The sequence below is a fragment of the Strigops habroptila genome, chromosome 6 (assembly GCF_004027225.2).
Source record: "Strigops habroptila isolate Jane chromosome 6, bStrHab1.2.pri, whole genome shotgun sequence".
Lineage (NCBI taxonomy): Eukaryota > Metazoa > Chordata > Aves > Psittaciformes > Psittacidae > Strigops > Strigops habroptila.
Window position 1 is genome coordinate 75,974,508 of NC_044282.2, and position 18,787 is coordinate 75,993,294.

The 18,787-nt window shown below is 46.8% G+C and overlaps 1 protein-coding gene across 4 annotated transcripts in view; it reads right to left on the reverse strand.

Moving 5' to 3' along the window:
* The window catches only part of CFAP61 (cilia and flagella associated protein 61), a 106,723-nt gene that overhangs the window by 43,888 nt on the left and 44,048 nt on the right, over window positions 1–18,787 (reverse strand). For all 4 annotated transcript variants that reach the window (XM_030489173.1, XM_030489171.1, XM_030489172.1 and 1 more), the window contains 2 exons: window positions 13,950–14,077; window positions 396–494 (listed from right to left, as the gene is read on the reverse strand). In XM_030489173.1, the coding sequence (XP_030345033.1) occupies window positions 396–494; window positions 13,950–14,077 (227 nt within the window). The remainder of the gene's footprint in view (window positions 1–395; window positions 495–13,949; window positions 14,078–18,787) is intronic.

An 18,787-nucleotide genomic window follows, 5' to 3' on the forward strand; every position in this document is an offset into this window, starting at 1 on the left:
TATTAATTCTTGTCTGTTCTTTTGGTCAGCATTACTTGGAACAAAACCCATGGAAATGAAAAACTAAGTAATGTTCTAAAAGCAAATATACATCTTTTGTCATTTTTCTTTAACCTGGAGATCTAAACAATCTAAAAAGTCTTGGAAAGCAGAGACCGGTGTTCCGGTGTAATACAATGGACTGCTGTCCTGAAGTTACTGCTGTAGCAGTATTTCCCTAGCAGTTACTATAGTCAACTCACTTCACAGGTGAATGCCTGTTGTATAGATAGACTGGATTGTTCGGAGGCTGTCTGTTTATGTATCTATCTAAAATTTAGGACAAGTTCACAGACCATTACAAAGTGTTATGTTTTCCTTTGAAGCTATGGCAGTGTTTAGATCTGAAATCAAACCTGTTAATTAAAAATCCTCTATGTCTGGAGCCTGGTGGGTCTTTTCCTGGAAGGCCGTGAGTTGAAATCAAGGTGAGGTTGTTGAACTGCAGATGTGGCCTGCGGAAGGAAACCAAAACACCACAGTTAAAGTGGGGCAAGTCTGCCAGGCTCCGGCTGGTAGGAGCATCACCTGAGAGCACGTCAGTGCATGGTCACACGGTATGACCAGCATCCAGCACAATCTGTCCCAATCCTGACAGGTATTTAGACTCCACCATGTAACTAACAAGCTGTTCCTTATGGCAGGACTTACCCGTGAGACCACCGAGTCTGCCCAAACACCTCTGGGAGCAGCGGGAAAGGAAAAACAATTCCTGACAACTGGGAATTTGTCTGCTTCCTGTGACAGGCCTGCTGCAGTTAGGAGGGCACGTCAGAGGAATGGCGTAGCTTTTAGTTCCGTATTCAAGAGGATACACAAAGCAATTCCTTTACACAGGGCAGGTACAAAGTGTTTTGTCCTTTTGCTACGAGGCACGTGTCTTTGGGTACCAGACTACTTTCCAGTTTCATTAAGGGCAGAGTATGGTGGGAAACCAGGCTGACAGCATGCTGAACTAAATGTGATCTGACATTTAAAACCAAACAAATATTATGAGTGATTAAGCCTTCTAATCTTCAAGGCTTTCTGTAAGTTGAGTATGGATTGATGCAAATGGTACAAAGGAATCAGAATGTTTTTTATCAACCAATGTTAATTTGTTATTCATACGTTTAAAAAATATATTCAAACAAAGTTAAAGGTCATACTTAAACCAAGGAATTTCAAGGTTATGGCTGCCCCTCTCAAAATGCATATTAATAGTTTAATTCTGGATTATGGATTATCTATGGTAAATCTCCATGCATATGCGGGCCAAGTGCAATGTGATAAATAACCTTCATGTAACAGAGTGCATATATTTATACAGATTATGGGCCTGATTCTCATTTAAATTAAGGTCACTCTGCAGAGGTGGGTGTAAACAGAATCTGCTCTTCATTTATGGCCCCATTATGCTGGCTGAGGGATACAAAGTGGTCGTGATGGAAATCAGAGCTACCCCAATCCACTGAGCTGAACTCCAAGCACGCAGAATGCCACCCACACCGGTGCAGCGCTCCCACTGGGTGTGCACATGAACAACTTTACACACCTCAACAGGGTGGCTCCTTGGCATTGGGTTTACACGTATTATGACGAAAAGTGCAATACCAGTACACAAACATGCTGGACACTCCCATCCTGCCTGCCCCACAGCAGTGAATCAGAGAATCAGGATAATCTAGGTTGGAAAAGACCTTTAGGAACATCAAGTTTCTTTTCAGCTTACAGGTGCAGTCACCTCTGCACATCACACGCTGCATGGCCTCAGGCCAATAGGTCTCCAAGTCCAGGTGCTACAGCCACATGAATTTTAAATTCCATTAACAGTGTTTAGGATGAAGCAGCAGAATGAGGGTCCAAGGCAACATGAATATGTCTCTCTTTCATGAGAGCACTGTGATGCACTTTATTGATCTGGTCCCATCCTATTTTCTTCTGCAGATGCTCTACATCTATTTAGTCCATACACAGTCATCCAGCACCTCCACAGTCATCTCGTATTTGTTCAGTTCTTTCCCACTGAGCGTGAGGCTTCACTTCAGACCTTTCATTCGCTACGATTTACTAACTAATGATTTACTTCTACCTCAGTGCTCCCATGGCATTCGCATAGGCCCCGAACATTAATTCATGTTTCCCATTCATTAATCTTGCAGGCATCAAAATGTTGATTAGCGTCTCCTTCGAAGACTGTGATGAAATGGGTCATATCTTCCGTTCCCATTTTACAGTGAGAAAAATAGGGCACAAAGAAAATGGGATGAGAGCTGTCAAAAAGGCACGTGATGCTGGGGGCAGAGCTGCGGAGGCCAGAGACGGGCACCCAGCACTGCCCCGTGCCCCGGGAGCCGGCACGCTGCCCTCCGTGTCCACGGGCACAGCTCCATGCAAATAATGGTCATGTTTTCAGAGAGGTAAAAGTCTTCTTCAGCTAAGAATCAAAGTCTATTAAATGGCTGAAGCCATTAATGAAGCTTCATTATTAAAAGCACAGGCTGGAATATGTGAAGATTATCAGAGTCTTTAAAGAAAAGTAAAACCCACCACTATTGAGTATTGCAAAAGCTTGATCTCAAAACTGTAGCTGGTAATCTTAACCTTAGGATTTTAAATATATATATAGAGAGAATCATAGAAGCTATCGCAGTAAAGATATTGACGTGCCAAGACAGCAGATCTGCTTTCCGTAATGAGATGTCTCCAACCATTCCTGAATGATTTTTCCAGTAATTCTGTAAAATATGTACTGATCATCAGTATAGCTGAAAACAGTGACTCCTATTGAATGCAACCTGTCCAACTTCCATCCAAGTCAGCTTTATCCCAGAAAACTGATTAGAGGAGACAATAACAGAAGTTAAATATACTGAAACTAGCCCCAAGAAGGCAAATCTGTAGAGATGGTACCACACAGTCATGTTTCAGTATAGACTGGTTTGTGTTGGAAGGGAGCTTAAAGCTCATCCAGTTCCAACCCCTGCCACGGGCAGGGACACCTTCCACTAGAGCAGGTTGCTCCAAGCCCCTGTGTCCAACCTGGCCTTGAACACTGCCAGGGATGGGGCAGCCACAGCTTCTCTGGGAAAAGTCTGTGCCAGCGCCTCAGCACCCTCACAGGGAAGAGCTTCTGCCTCAGAGCTCATCTCAATCTCCCCTCTGGCAGGTTAAAGCCATTCCCCTTGGCCTGTCCCTCCAGGCCCTTGTCCAAAGCCCCTCTCCAGGGTTCCTGGAGCCCCTTTAGGCACTGGAGCTGCTCTAAGGTGTCCCCTTCAGGAGCCTTCTCTTCTCCAGGCTGCCCCAGCCCAGCTCTCTCAGCCTGGCTCCAGAGCAGAGCTGCTCCAGCCCTCGCAGCAGCTCCGGGGCCTCCTCTGGCCTCGCTCCAGCAGCTCAACGTCCCTCTTGTGCTGCTGCCCCAGAGCTGGATCAGGACTGCAGGGGGGGTCTCCCCAGGGCGCAGCAGAGGGGCAGGATCCCCTCCCTGAGCTGCTGCTCACGCTCTGGGGGTGCAGCCCAGCACATGGGGGGGTTCTGGGCTCAAGCACACACTGAAGCCGGGTCATGGGGAGCTTCTCATCAATCAGGCACTTAACTACATATACATATATACACATACATATTTATATATACACACACACATATATATACAGGCACTTAACTACAAGGCTGAAAACAACAGGCAACCTGTGGGTGCTCATCCGCGGTTATGGTTGGGCACCAGCACATGGAGGTAACGGCTCTGAGGGGTTTGAGCAGTGGCTGTACACACATGGCCGCACTCTGTGCCATCCTCCCGTTCCTCCACTAAGCATTGTTGCTTCTAGGCTAACAAAAGGATGGTTTGTTTTTTTATGATGGCGTTTGATGCTTTACTGCTGCCTAAAAGCTCTTGATAACGGAAAACCACCAAAGGCTCGGAGAGACAGGTAGTGTCTGTAGGAGAGTGAATGTCTTCTGAGCTTCTAATACATATATTGATGCCTAATATGAAGTAGGGTAAAAGCAGAGGCTCCTGTTTGGTGGAGGAGTCTTCAAGTTAAGAGCCTGAACGAAAGCAACATAAACCAAGTGCACCTGCATTTTAGAAGCAACTAATTCCAGCAGGGATTCATGTTGCTGTGGATACAGAGGGAAGAACAGCTCAAAGATACTGGTAAAGCAGGGAGGGATTAGAGTATCTAGGGAAATAAGTAAAAGGTATTGGGTTTCATTGCACAGCTTTAGAGGACAGCTACAAAAAGAGTCTAAACACCCTTGTCCTTGAAATAAAATAGGACTGTCAGTTTACTGTGAGCATAAGCAAAGGAGCAAACACAAAGTTTTAGTACCGTACTTAAATATATAGAGAGATCTGTGTGTATCTATCTCCTGCAGTTTGAACCTTGCTGTTCCTTGCTGGGTTTGTGGATTTTTTGCCTCATGTTTTGCTACCTGTTGTTTTTCTTCCTCGTGTGCAGGGTGTAATGCTGGAGGCTGAGATGGTGGAAAGTGCCTGAGCAAATGATTTAATTAATTGCTCTCATTAAACCCTTCATTATCACAACTAATCACAGTCAAATCACTTCTGTAACAACAACAAACTGGGTGAAGTGTGTGTGTGAACCCAAGCGTTGCAGTCAGCTGGAACAAAGCATAGCGCTCCCTGTGCCTGCAGGCGTTGGGGAAAGCTCAAATAGAAAAGGTGACAGAAGAAAACGCTTACTCTGGCTCCTGGCTCCTGTGGGCACTGCTCTGTGGCACAACCTTTAAACGGTAACGTTACTATCTGGAATTAGAACCTACCCAAAAGCCAAGTCCTGAGTATCCTGTACCCTCAGCTTCACGCAGGAGAGCACTTGTAAGACTCAGCTCAAGATCATTCCAAAAACGACAGCAAAGAGTCTGTTTACAGCAGTAGATCCTGAACACTCAGATGTGATCAAGTCTTGCATTAATGAAACTGAGAAATCTGAGCAATCGGTGTTGCAACGAAGGAAGGAACCTCAGCCTTGGTATGGGGAGGAAGGAGCCCAGAGCAAGGGATGCTGAGCAGCAGAGGACCAGGCAAGACACTGGGTGCTCAGGGCACAGGAACACCACGTGCCCGGTGCCAGTCTCCTGGAAAAAAGGCGGATACAGAAACCAGTTCTCCATTGGATCAACCTAAGGAAAAAGTGTTAAGATTGTGAATGAATTTGTTCAATGAAAGAAGGGGTGACAATAAAGTCTTTACAGGGATACTTCTCAGTGCAAGGATCAAGAAAAAGGTTTCACACATATTCATTTGTTCTATAAACTGTGCCTATGGTGACTCTTCCTCCAAGACCAGCAACAGACATGTCGAGACCACCACCAACTGAAATGAAAAGGCAAGTGAATCTAATTGCCAGTAGCTCCCATTTAATCCGACTGCCACTGAGGACACCAGGGGACAGAGCAGTCACTGCAGCGGGAGAATTCACATCTTCTCCCCAGAACAGGACTATTTCCATTCAAGATAGGCCCCAAATGGCTGCAGTTCACCATCCTCTTTCATTTCAGAAACACTCTCCTGAAGTGTTCACAAGAGATTAAAAGGAAAGTGTTTGCTTCTGATTTTGATTTACAAAAATTCAAGATGTAACTTCTCTAAAAACCAAAGAGCCACTTTTTTTAAATGACACCTCAGCAGAATACCTCTTCATGTCCCAGTTCCCTCCTCCTGACACCACCACCACATCCTCCCTTCAAAAACTTGTATTTTGGTGGAACAGTGCTTTTATCAAAGTACTGTTTTTCCAGAAACTCCCCACCAGGTTTAGTGGTGATTAACTTCACCAGATGCTGCATTTTCAAGAGCAGCCTTAAGGCCAGGCCATGAAAGCCACCACTGCCACCACTGCCAACAGCTTAGCAAGAACCCGTTAAAATGCCAGGTAATATTTCCTCTGACCTTTGGCTCACACCCCTCAAGGATGCTGCGAGTGTTCCTCTCCCCCAGCTGGCAGCTCTGCCTCACCTCTCCAGACTCTGAACTTGGTGGTTTGATTCTACATAGGACATGGAGGCACCTCCTTGGGGTTCAAGTCTAGTGCCCACTGTCAAAAGGCCAAAAAAACCCAACCCAAACCCAAACTTTCCATCAACTTTCCAAGCAAGTTATTTTGAAGATAACTACACTTTTGTCCCCAGTATGCTGCTGGAAGATGTTCTCTTTTCCACAGTGAACTGCACTGAGAAGTGCTACAAACACAAACTGCCTTTCGGTAGCAAAGTCCAAACAGATGATGGCTCATCTGCCATCCCCGCTGCAGGTTTCTCTTTCAGAAACAGTAGTGTTCACTCCAGAGCTGCAGCATGGCCAGGATCGAGCTTCTCAGAATCAGCATGGCCAAGTCCTTGCGGTATGAACTGTGTGACACAACAGGAAGATGAGAGCTCTTTCCTTCCCCATACACCACACATGGTCATTCAGACACATCCACACACTTACGTGGGAGCATCCACAGCTGCCAAGCCTACATGATCAGCCTCACCATCCCAGATGCTGGCTTTGAGTTTGACCAAATCAAATCATCCAACCACTGCTTTACTGAGAGCATTTCGTTACTAAAATTTCAATTTCAATTCCATAAATGTCTCAGCATTTCATCCTGTTCAAAGTATAAAACAGGGTAATTATGTTTCTAGACAGAAAATGAGGGGTATCTGATGATGGCCTTGGTAGTTACAGTCTCAAGCTGTTTAAATCTAATCACCTGGCAGATTCAGAATCACAGTTGAGACACATCAACACCATTTTCCACAGATGAAGATGACATAAATTGGACAGTAAAACTAGAGTGTGGTTGAAATGTCACTGTTTTGTCTGCTCCAGAGTGAATGTTTCAGTGCATAACACACAGTGTAAATTCCAGCTTGTGAAGAGAACATTTTTAATACTATTGGCCAACCAAGCCATGCTAAAACTAAGGGATTTTTTATGGCTGCCTACTTACCAGACCCCAATTTTCCAGATTATTGCAGAGGACATGAGTATTCTGACTCTGTAGTGTTGCTTGGTGCAGATTTGGCAATGCTGCCTTTAACGAGATGGAAGAGTACACACCTGGAAAAGCCCACGGATGTCAGAAGATAGACCTGCCTTGAATTTGAAGGGCTTGAGGTTAGTACCAACGTTTTTGGCCTCACTTCTGGCCACATTCTGCTCCTCACAGCAGGAGCAGGCAGGAAGAGCAGACACTCACAAGAGCTGCGTGTCCCGCGGCAGTGCGGCAGTGCCACGGGCTCCTGGCAGCGCGCTGGCAGCACCAGAGCCGGGCTGGAGCAGGGCCACCATCCCCGAGCCCAACATCTGCCTGGAGCAGCTGCGGAGCTGGGCCTCGCTGCAGCCCAGCCCTGGCAGCCTGGAGGGCACAGCTGCCCCGCCGGTACCGGTCCCAGCGGAGAGCCGCCTGCGAGGTGAGCACCACGCAGCCGTTAGCACCCGGCTCCTCACCAGGGCAACGAGATGCTTCTCCAGCAGCTCCCCGCTGCCGCCCGTGCCCTCGGCTTGCATGAAACTGAAGTGACGCCCAGTTACTGCAGAGGTGCCACTGACACCAGGCTCCCACAACAGGATGTGTCCCAGTTCTCACCACCATGCAGTAACATGAGTAGTGCCGCAATGAAGCTGCAGCTCCACCCAACCCAGCCAAGCCCCACTACAAGCCTGTGCAGCCTGGCTAACACAGCACACAGTAGAGATTCACCAGCTCATTGCCCTATATCCTGTGCACTCCCACCTCTCATTTCATTGTAAACTGCATCATTCATCTCCTTCCTGGGATCTGGAGGGTAACTGCAGCATTCCAGAAAAGGACCTTAACATTTCAGCTCATCAAGCATTCAGAAAAACCAAGCAAGCACCTTCAAAGAGTGATCTTCTGTCAGAGTACGTAGAGATCTACATGCAACCAGGAATCAAATCTACACTAATCACTAGGGGGAAGGGTCACAACAGCCAACTTTTTCTCCCCTTTAGCAGTCTGAACACTCTTTAGTGCTTCAGAACCAACCCACAGGCAGTTTACAGACAGCTTTGGAGACCTCAGTGGTTCCACCTCCACAGCAGCCCTGGGAAACAAACATCAAACAAAGAAAACCAAATATGATCAGCAGAAAAAGTACATCTCCTCCATGGCTTCAGCGGAGACCCGGAGCACCCGAATGCAGTGTTTGCACTTGGAATGCTGCTTTGTTTGCTTTGACCTGCACTGATCAGAGCATTACCCAGCACGGAGCTGCTCCAAGAGCCCGGGAATGCCACCCCCAGTCACCAGGAGGGGTACAATGCACACGGAACAGAATTCTATAGAAACTCCTGTGACTTGTGGCAATTCTGAAACGGGCTTTTCATGAGAAAAACACTATTTCCAAGACCAGTTTTAACATGCAACAAGAAGTTATCAGTAGTCAGACCTAAATAGTAGCAAAAGAAAATTGTCAAATACTTACAAATTTGACGTGTGAAATAATAGTTTGGGCTCAGAGAAATGTTTGCATGCATTTAAAGGGTAAGTACTTCAAGCTGAAATAATCTGTTTAAAACTGAAAGCTGTCTCCAAAACAAGAACATAACTATAAACCAACCCCATACCAATGCTGATACCTTTTGGCAGAAGCAGGTCAGTGGCTGCTAGGCAGGCTGAGCTGACCCATATCCTCTCCCCCAGTTTATGTCTGGTATCAGTCACTGACAATGTCCTTTGTGATCCTGACTGCACAACACGGTGAGATATGACCTGTAGTATTTATCTCTGTCACAACTTGATCTCTATTCACCAGAAATGATGGAAGGCAACAATGTCTGAAGGACACGGGCCTGGTGACACCGAACACATGGTCGACCACAACATTGTTCTGCATTTGCGTTGGTGTGAAAAAAAGGCAGTCAAAAGGAAGCTCATGTATCTCAATTCGTGTGGCAGAGACAGATAGTATAAAACAATCAGGATCACCAGAGCATTCATTACATGTTAGCTCTGTGATCAGCAAGTAAGCACTAACTATTTAATTAGTCAACTAATTAGCACCAGGCAACATGGAAGCTTCAGATGTTCTCAGACAAATGCAAAGATAAAAAGCCTAATTAAACAGCAAGCGTTATGGTAACTACTGCCAACAGGCCAGATGTGCAGGGCAGTGCACGCTGCGCTGCCGGAGAGTGGCCGCTGGGGCTCTCCTGCCACACTCCATATTCTAACCCCTGCCATTTCCAAGCTGATCTTTGACACCTTCAACTCACAACAGGAGACACGGTCCTGCAGACAAATACTCATGAGTTTCCTGTGCCAGGTTCTGGTTCTGCCTTGAGAAAAAAGTTTTGGGCTTTTGACAAACATGTACTTTGATCCATTTGGTTTTTAAATGCAATAGTTATTTAAGTGCACCCACATAGACAGGGAAATCTATTTCACAACCCCTTCCCACAGCCACCTTCATTTATTGCTGTTTCGTGTAGCATGTTATGTATATTTCCAGTGTCCTCAGAGAATAAGTCATTGTTTACAGCAGAGGTTGGATTAAGGAGGTTTCGAGATCATGGATTAAACAGGGTTTTCCCTATAATCAGGAGACAATGCTGCTCTCCACAGCTATATGCAAAGAGGTGGATAAAGAGCTAATTGGTTCACTACACTGGGACCAGCAACAAGACACTGCTGGGAGGTGCGTGCCTGCAGCCAGGGGGCTGCCAGGAGGCCCTGTCAGCACTGTCAGCACTGTCAGCACACTCTGCCCTCAGCCATGCAGAGCCAGCGGCGAGGCTGGGTCTGACCGGGTGTCCTCTGGCCTAACGCTGGGGCCACGGCCAGCACTCTTACAGTGTCAAAGAAATAAGCACATCTAACCCACCACCCGGCCCTGCCCTCCTGGGACATCAGCATTCAGCACTGGGGTTACCTGTAAAGCATCTCAGTACTTGGGCATATGAAAGGATCAAAAAGCTGGGCAGTAGCTTACCTTCCCCTAAGGATATACACTATGGGGAACACTGGTTTAACTGAGGACTGTGCAAGTCGGTATCCCCACTTGTAGCTGTTCACAGGTTTTCAACTAAACTCTTTAACTGCAGTGGGTGTTTCTCCTGCTGAACCTCACCTCCAAGAACTGGTATTTACAGAACTCGGAACTGAGCTCGTTTCTCCTTTCCTCAGACCCAGAGGTACTGACAGCCTGTATATTTTACACTTACAGATTTTACACTTACAAGTCATTTCCAGATACAATTGTCATTGAACACTTGCAGGTTGAGTATTTAAAACAGCTTTTTCATGCGTAAGTTTAGTAGATGCACACTTCAGCTCAGTGACAAAAAAAAGCATAGCTTCTTAAAAACTTCCTTTAGTCTTAAATTCAGAGTCCTTTTTAGGGTCTCCATCCACAAGAATCTGTCAGTGTTAGCGGCTCGTAGTGCTGCAAGTGTAGGGGCATGCACATATTCACCAGGATGGCTGATAAAACTTTTCCTTGTAGTTTGTTTACTTCTTACTTTGTTTTTTTCCCCAAGGACCAAGTCCCTCAAGAGGAACTAAAACTGAGTAAAACTTGTGTTTTAGCTCAACCTCTCTTTAGAGTTTCTCCGACTTGACTCTCTGGAGCCGAAAGCTCTCCCCACAAAGCCCACCACAAAGAGAGGGAGGCCAGAGCCTACCCGAGGAGGGCAGGGAACAATAGGGGCCGGGTGTTGCTGGGCTGAACAGCGTTTTCACAAGGGGGATTGGTTCAGTTCCTGCTTCTCCTTTAGCACTGGACATCACGCAGGGTTTGCACCTCTTTAACAAGGGGGCTGTTGCGCTGCAGTTCCTGCAAGCCGTGTCTCAGGGCTGAGCAGTGACCCAAAGGCTGGCTCTGTGCAAGGGGAAGAATGTAACTGCACTGCCCAGGAGGAGCCTCAGCAGGACCTGCAGCACTCACAACCCCTTCCCTGCCTGCCACGCTCCTGCAGGGCAGTTAATGCCTGCAGCAACTGATGGTGCAGCTCCTTGCTGCCCCTCCATAGCGCCTGGGCTCTGCTGCAGCCCCTCATGCACTGGATGGCAGCAGCCTCCGGAGCCGCTTTGTCACCCGTGCCCACACCAGTGCTGTGCAGAGGGGAGGCTGGGCTCTGCCTGCATCACTCCCCTGCTTCCCGAATAAAGCATCCCCTGAGCCTGAAGGAAAGCAGCACTACGGCTGAAAACACATGTCCGCATGTGATTACACTCCGAGAACAGGAATCAGCAGGAGAGATATGTTTGAATGGTGAAACATGAATAATGAGATCACCTCCGCTGACCTAGCGCTAGATTAAGCACAACGGACTCAATTCTCCAGGTCTCAGAGCACCCTGAGCATCAGGAAGAAGCATTCCTGCTAGGAGGTCATTCCATATGCTCATCTGCAGCAATTCAACATTGCCCTTTGAAACAACGGGCACCAATTTGGGTGCACCAGTGCTCTGACCTCTGTGACAACCTGTTTTCAGAAACTCCAGCGAGGCAGTGCGCCGCAGTGGAAGACTGAAGCAGCATTGAAACAGCAGTTTACAGCACATATAGAATCACAGAAAGGTTTGGGTTGAAGGGACCTTAAAGCTCACCCCGTTCCAACCCCCTGCCACGGGCAGGGACACCTTCCACTAGAGCAGGTTGCCCCAAGCCCCTGTGTCCAACCTGGCCTTGAACACTGCCAGGGATGGGGCAGCCACAGCTTCTCTGGGCGCCCTGTGCCAGTGTCAGCACATGCCACATAGCCCTCTGCAGCAGGGACTGTCAGGCTCGTTTTCAGTGCGGGTGGATAAGCAGGGGTGCCCCCGGCTGCAGGGTGACAGGGTGACCCTCCCCAGCGCCGCAGCAGACACGCTGCAGGGCCCTGCCCGGCACAACGGGAGCAGAGGCTGCTGAGAGGCAATGCTCAGGATGATCTCTCTGTTCAATTGAAAATGGATTTCTTCAGTCACAAAAAAGTTGAAAACACTTGTAACATGTAGTTCTGATAATTGTTCTGTTGGTAAGTGAATTACATTGTGTGTTTCCATGGTGACTGAGCATGTAAAATAATTAAGTATGAAGAATAATGAGGAGAAAACTACTTCCTCTTTTTCAGGATTAGGGGCTTACAAATTAATTCAATCTGGCTATTTTTAGTGCATGTAACCTCTGCAAAGAATATTAGAAAAACATGAGTAAATTAAACCAAATTGTATTAAAAGGCCTTCACATTGATCAGGAGACTTGATCTGCTGCTGCTGTGAAAATTAAAACATACTCTTTCTGAAGTTCATACATATATGAATATCAGTGCTGGGGCATTCTGCACTAAGTGCTGCCTCTCTGCTTCTTGGGTCTGAGAGCAAGGCTCAGGTTCTCCCGAGCAGGAGCACCCATTGGTGCAGTGCTGCAGCAGGCTCTCATGCCCTGCTCACTGCAGGGACCCAGCTGCTGGCTGACACATTCAGAGCATCCATGTGCTTTGGTTTCCCTCACAGTACTTCATGCTGAAAGTGCAGTAATACAGCACGGGGTGAGCAACGGGAACATGGCTGATAGCTGTAAAGTGCATTTTTAACTGAGTTTTGAGTGGCACAGGAGCATAAGAGGAAAGGGGTTTTACCCCAAGGGGGGAAGCTCTGCAGGCAGTCAGGAACTAAGGAAAAAGAGCAAGCAGCCGGTATCTTTTTTACCCTGCTCCAGCACTATAACAACATCCACAAAGCACTTCAGCACTTGCCATATTGATATTTTAATTTGTGATGTTATTCATGGCTGCTGTAGAAATACAAACTCTTGACTCAACTGACAAAAATAGGCAGAACTGTCAGTTCTCTGCCAGCCTCCCCGGGCTGCACCGGACGCGCTGCTGTAACTACAACATTCACAATCTGAATGCCACATTCATTCTGCAAGTCTTTCCAGACATTTCTAGGATGTATGTTTAATTTATGAGGAAAACAACAACTGCACAGAAGGACTTGCATTCTCACATAGAGCCTAACTTCCCCATAGCCTCCCACAACAGCTAGGGAGGAGGTATGGCAGAGAAATGCAAGCAGTCAGATACCGGGGAGGGGGCACCTCGTCCTAACTGTGGGAAGGCTGTGAAACAGAACTTCACCCTGGCTCAGGCAGTGGAAGGTACAAGAAGTTGCATATGTTTATTCCCCTTCTCAACCAGTTCAGACTGTTCATTTACTCCAGTTTGGAGAAGTCAAGGTCATCACAGCAATCTGATTTGCAGTTTTACTGCTGATAAATCCTTTAACATGTGCTGGTGGCCCGTGCTCTTGGTGGGCCACAGAGCAGGCTGAGACTGCTGGAGAGTGTATCCTCTGCTAGCCCTTTCCCACCACCCCAGGGTCTACAGCAAAAACAGCACAAGAGCCTAAAGCGACAATTCTCTGATTCCTGAACAATCCCAAACACCAAAAGACCCACTGGAATCAAAGGTATCAAAAGGTGTTATTACACTCAAAAGCAGCACAGTGGGATTACAACTCAACCAGCTTCTGCCATTCACTGCACAGCTCTGAAAACACACATCACAACAGCGAAGAGACAGGAGGGATTCAGACAGTGATCTGTGATCCCACTGGGCACAACTGGCTTTACAGATCAATACTGCTTTGGAGCACATGTGAGGGGCCATGGATTTAACCTCCACCTCTAATATTTCTGTGCAAGAACAACTGTCAAAGAGATCTGAAGTATGTGGAAATCTCATTTTCAGTGTGTCTTCACGCTGCAGACCCACGAGCAGCTCTGTCAGCACTTCGGAGTTCCAGAGCCTGCCAGGATGCAGCACCTACCTCTGCACATCCTCAAGACACTCAGACCTTTAACAACTAGCACATGGAGACAGACTTACAGCGTGGTTCTGAATGGAAGCAGCAAGCCCTTCAAACAAAAGGCAATACATTCTTCTCAGTAAAGGAAATAAAATAGAAAACTTACCAAAAAACGAGCGTTTCCAGAAAAGAGATTCCAACATCGGATGCACCAACCACCACAATTCTGGTGTTGACAGACACTTTGGATTCCAGCACCAGCTTTCGATTTGTGTGGTTCAAAGAATAGCTCAGCTGTGAAAAAATATGGAAAATGACACAGAAATGCATTAAAGGAACCCAGCCAAAGCCTGCTGAGAATCCTGAAACCATGAGCCATGCCTCACCTTGCATTCATACAGAGCTTACCATGGCTCACTGACACGACTAATGCTGCGATTTTTCTGTGCACAGCACAAGATAAATGGTAGATAAATGGTACTACAATGTTGAAATATGTGCATGTTTAATAGGTCACAGAAAATTAGCAGAGCTTAATGGTGTGGCTCCTCCTGGAAAAGATGCTATGGAGTCCTTGTAAGAGAGGAGAAACACCGCCTCTGCTGTCATTTACTACCATTAGCTGACACCTGGGGAGCGTATTTACATAACGTTAAAGCCATTTCTATACCTTCCGGAGCAGTTTGTACTCTTGCTGCTTTATTCATGGAAATTGCTTTACTTCTAAGGAGGAACTTACATCTTTGAGTGTCTTCATGTGTTTCATTGAAAACTCTTCCAAAATGATAGGATTAACCTTCTCTTTTCTTAAACACAGAGCAGCCAGCCTGAAAGCCAGGCTGCCACCGAGTAAACGCGTATCTCAGTGCACTTAGATCAACACTCGGGCCAAAAATCTCACTATAAAGTTTTTAATTACCAGCTTCAGTTTCTGTTCTTCTTAATGCAGACACTGGTTAAAACAATAAATTCCATTTATTGTATTTGTCTACCTGGTGTCTCTAGGTCTCAGTAGCTAACAGAGCTTCTCACAACAACTACAGAAGAGACAAGACATAATGTTGCATGTGACAATTCTTTTCTGCCCTGAACTATATTTAATTTTCAAATATCTGATGACAGGAAAATACTTCCCACCTTGCAGCACAACCCACTTGGCACGGTTCTGACTGCTTTGGGTTGTGCATGCTCCCACTTCACAGAATGCATAACTGCACATTCAGAAATGCACTGGAGACAAACAAAATGGAGCTGCTTCTGTTATTTGTCAGGCACTTCTCCTACATAGTTCTGCTGTGTCACCGAGGCAGGAAGCACTCCAAGACTTCAAACAGGTTGTTTTCTAACAGGTTACAAATAGGAGACAGAGGGTTAATAAAATTAACTCCTCTAAATTTCTCCTATGAGATTACAGTAGAAATATATTCTCTATATATTAGTTGACAGAGTAACTCAATATACAAAGAACAAGTATTTTATTTTAAAGCTATGGCAATTGCATTAGCCTCCTCAAGAAGTACGTGGCACGCTGGGCTCTCCCCATCTCTGTGCTCACCACGGTGGACACCCACAGCCGGGCTTCCAGCACAGCCTCCCGACAGGACGCGGAGAGCCGCCTGTGTCACACACTGGTGGGCTGCACTGTACCGTAAGGAAGGCTTATGGCCCAGTTACTGGCAACCTGTCATCGCTGTACAGCAAGTCATTTAAAATGTGGCAAAAGGAAATGTCGTCTTCGGTCAGGCAACGCTATTTTTTACTGCCAGACAAATGTTCGCCTGGTTGCAGTTCATCACAGCGCAACGATGACATCCAGTGGTGAGCCGGGTTCATCTCAGGGACTGGCCTTCACCGAGAAGATTCCAGAAGATACCTCCTAGTGTCCCAGCCCGTGGCGGCTGCTCAGGGAAGAGCCGAACGTGCGGAGCACACGCCCGCAGGCCACCGGCACCGAGCGGCGACGGGCCGAGCCAGGGCTGAGCACAGACCCGCTGCAATGCTGCCTGAATCCTGTCACCTCAACACACCCCCCTGAACCAGCCTAAGCCCCTGGTCCAAAGCCAGTGCTGTTCAGCATGGCTAAACTCTTCCTACAGCAGGGTCTGCTGGTAAAAACAGGGTTTGGCCATAAATGACAATAGATCCATACCATTTCCACGTTTCCGAAACTGGAAATGCTTTTCTGGCTCATCGAGGACATGCATCACTGGAAAGATGCAAAGGAATGAGAAGAACCGACTGCCCCCCCCCCCCAGTAAAACCTGGACTCTGTTTTTGTGACACACTAAGCAGGTCTGCCCCAAGCACACGTCTGACACGGCTCTGCGGGGGGGGGGCGGGGGCCTCATGGTCCCACAGACAGGCACCGAGGACACTGCTTCAGGCCCTAGTCCTGGGGTTGTGAACCCCAGACGAGAACTCCAAGAGGCCTTTCTGCTGCACACAGAGTTGCAGCTTTCTAGCAAAGCCAAGCCAAACCTTCTGGCAGAACAATATTAGTGATGTGTCTGCTGAAATGTGGCTTTAACCACATTAATAAAAAGGTAAAAAGCACATCAAGAGATGCTACTTGCAATGTACCTCATCAACCAAAATAACTTGACAGGAATGGCACCAGCTAATGGGATCAACCCCACGGGCTTGCAGAAATGCCAGGTTCAAACACCTCCCAGTGCAGGCTGTGTGGGGTTTGTTTTCCACATGTACCCCAGTGATGAAACACAAAGCAGCAACACCATTTCTCAGGGAAGAGTTGTGCCTAATTTATGAAATGGCTTCTGTATCGAGGGCACAAAGGCGGCACATGAGCAGGATATAACGGTTTTGTTCACCGCACAATGGCCCCAACACCAACAGCTGTCATGCTTCAGAAATCACCTTTCTAACAGCTAAGTACACTAAACGGCCCCAGGGAGTAAGGAATTAGGTGGATTGGTCCCATAATACCACCTTATTTTAGCAAAATGTCAGGACAAATGACTGCATATGTTCCCCGGAGGAGCAATCACACATCATAATTGATAGGTCAGTAGCCAGCTCTAACTTGTTTATTTCCTACCCAATTCATTAAACAAACCAGCAATCAGTAACTAAGGTAAGGCAAAAAGCACCGATGCCATTGTCAGGAGAGGTGTACGTACCTCAGGAAAAGCAAGCATGTTCTTTGGTTATCAAAGAGGTGGTGTCCCTCCTTCCTGCCCTGGTACCCAACCTGGGCCTCACCATCACCCCCCCCATCCCATCACCTCCTCCTTTCTTCACTAGGCCACGGGGGGCAAGTCTCGTGGACAGCCTATGCCACCCTCTTAGGGGCTTCAGGCTGCACCTCCACTAACAATATTACCCGTCTCAGGATACTGCCCTGAACACAAAAACCCTGCGTGTAAACCACATCTTTCACTTACGACCTCACAGCACACCACGTGCAGTGTAGGATTGATTTATAGCATTAAAACTCACACATCCCTCTACCCTAAGCAACCAATGGGAAAAGATAGCATGAAATCATTATTTGGTTTTAGCAAATCCGTTTGTATGCATTTCTTCCCTTGCACTTTCAACCCATGTAAAGCATCACATTCATAGCACATGCCCGTATACTCTGCTGCTGCCAGCTCAGATGGAGATAACCTGTAGATCCTGTTCTGGTTTAAACATTTGACCCTGGGCTATTTGTGGGATTTCTAAAAATATTAATTGGAATTATCCTACCAGAGGTGGTTTTATAGCAAATGTTACCTTCATTTAAATAGAAAAAATGGAACCTGCACACCCAACGATGAACAACCATGTTGGACAGAGGGTTTCAACTCCAACACAAAAGGAGCAGTGCTACGTTCTGAACTGGGTGTTGGTAAATGCCTCCCAGTAACACCAGCAGTGTGTCAGAGAGCTCTTACGCTCATTGCTGGGGCTTTTCATGCAGACTCCATCACGCAGCAGAATTTAGACTTGATTTTATTGCACACTGAGGATTTGGGCCTTACCCAGCTCAACACCCTGAAGTGTTTGCTAAATTCAAGGATGTGATAGTGGGGTTGAGTTCAGAAGCACTGCCCAGCGTACCACACAGGGAACACGGGTGTGACTCGCTCTTTATGTACTCAGCATCTTCGCAGATCCCTCACTGCCACAGGACATAATAGGGACCACTTGAGGGACCCTCCCAGCCCTGTCCTGGGGATCCTACTCCTGCGGGGCAGGCTTTTGGTTTCATTTAGCATTTGCTACTGAGAAACCGAGTGACAGTTACTGCTGGACAGGATCTACACAGCTTGAACTCTGCTACTGTAAGAACCATCAGACTAACAAATCCACTCGAGGTTAGTGCTGAGGTCAGCGCTAGTGGCAGGCAAACAAGGAGGTGAACAAACAGAGCTATTTTAATTTCAAGCTCCATTTGAATCACAAGGAAAAAAAAATAATCAATGTTTACCAAGGAGATATGAACAAAAGTTACTGGAAAATGGAGGCTTTTTCAGCCTGCATTATTGTTTTTCTAAATAGTAGCTACGTTCCAAAGAGTCTCATTAGGAATGTCTGTAAACATGTTTTCAGGAGCTGTTTCCAGCATTCGCAGATTTACACAAACACCAGGAACAGAAGGAAAAGGAGAAAGAAACTGTGATGAAGACTGCAGCCCGAATCATTTTGTCATCTTTGTCAAGAGCCCCTCCTTTGGTAACTGTGGCTCTGTAAAACCAGTTTGTACAGAGAATATCTAGTCTTTATATTGAGTTTTTCATCCATAGACCTCAAAGGCCTTTGTGAATGAAGTCACTGTTATTATACCAATCTTCATGTGGGTAAATGCTGATCTCAGTCTATATATTCATGACCAATCCTTAGGACTCCCTGTGAAACCAGGGCTTTCCTGTGCGACTCCAGAAAGCAGCAAAAGAGAGAGGAGTATGGCCACATATATCTAATTTCCCTGCAGAACCACTGTTACCATGGTAAGAAACTGCTCTTTTTCCCTTTTAGCATCAACATTTGGATTCCCAG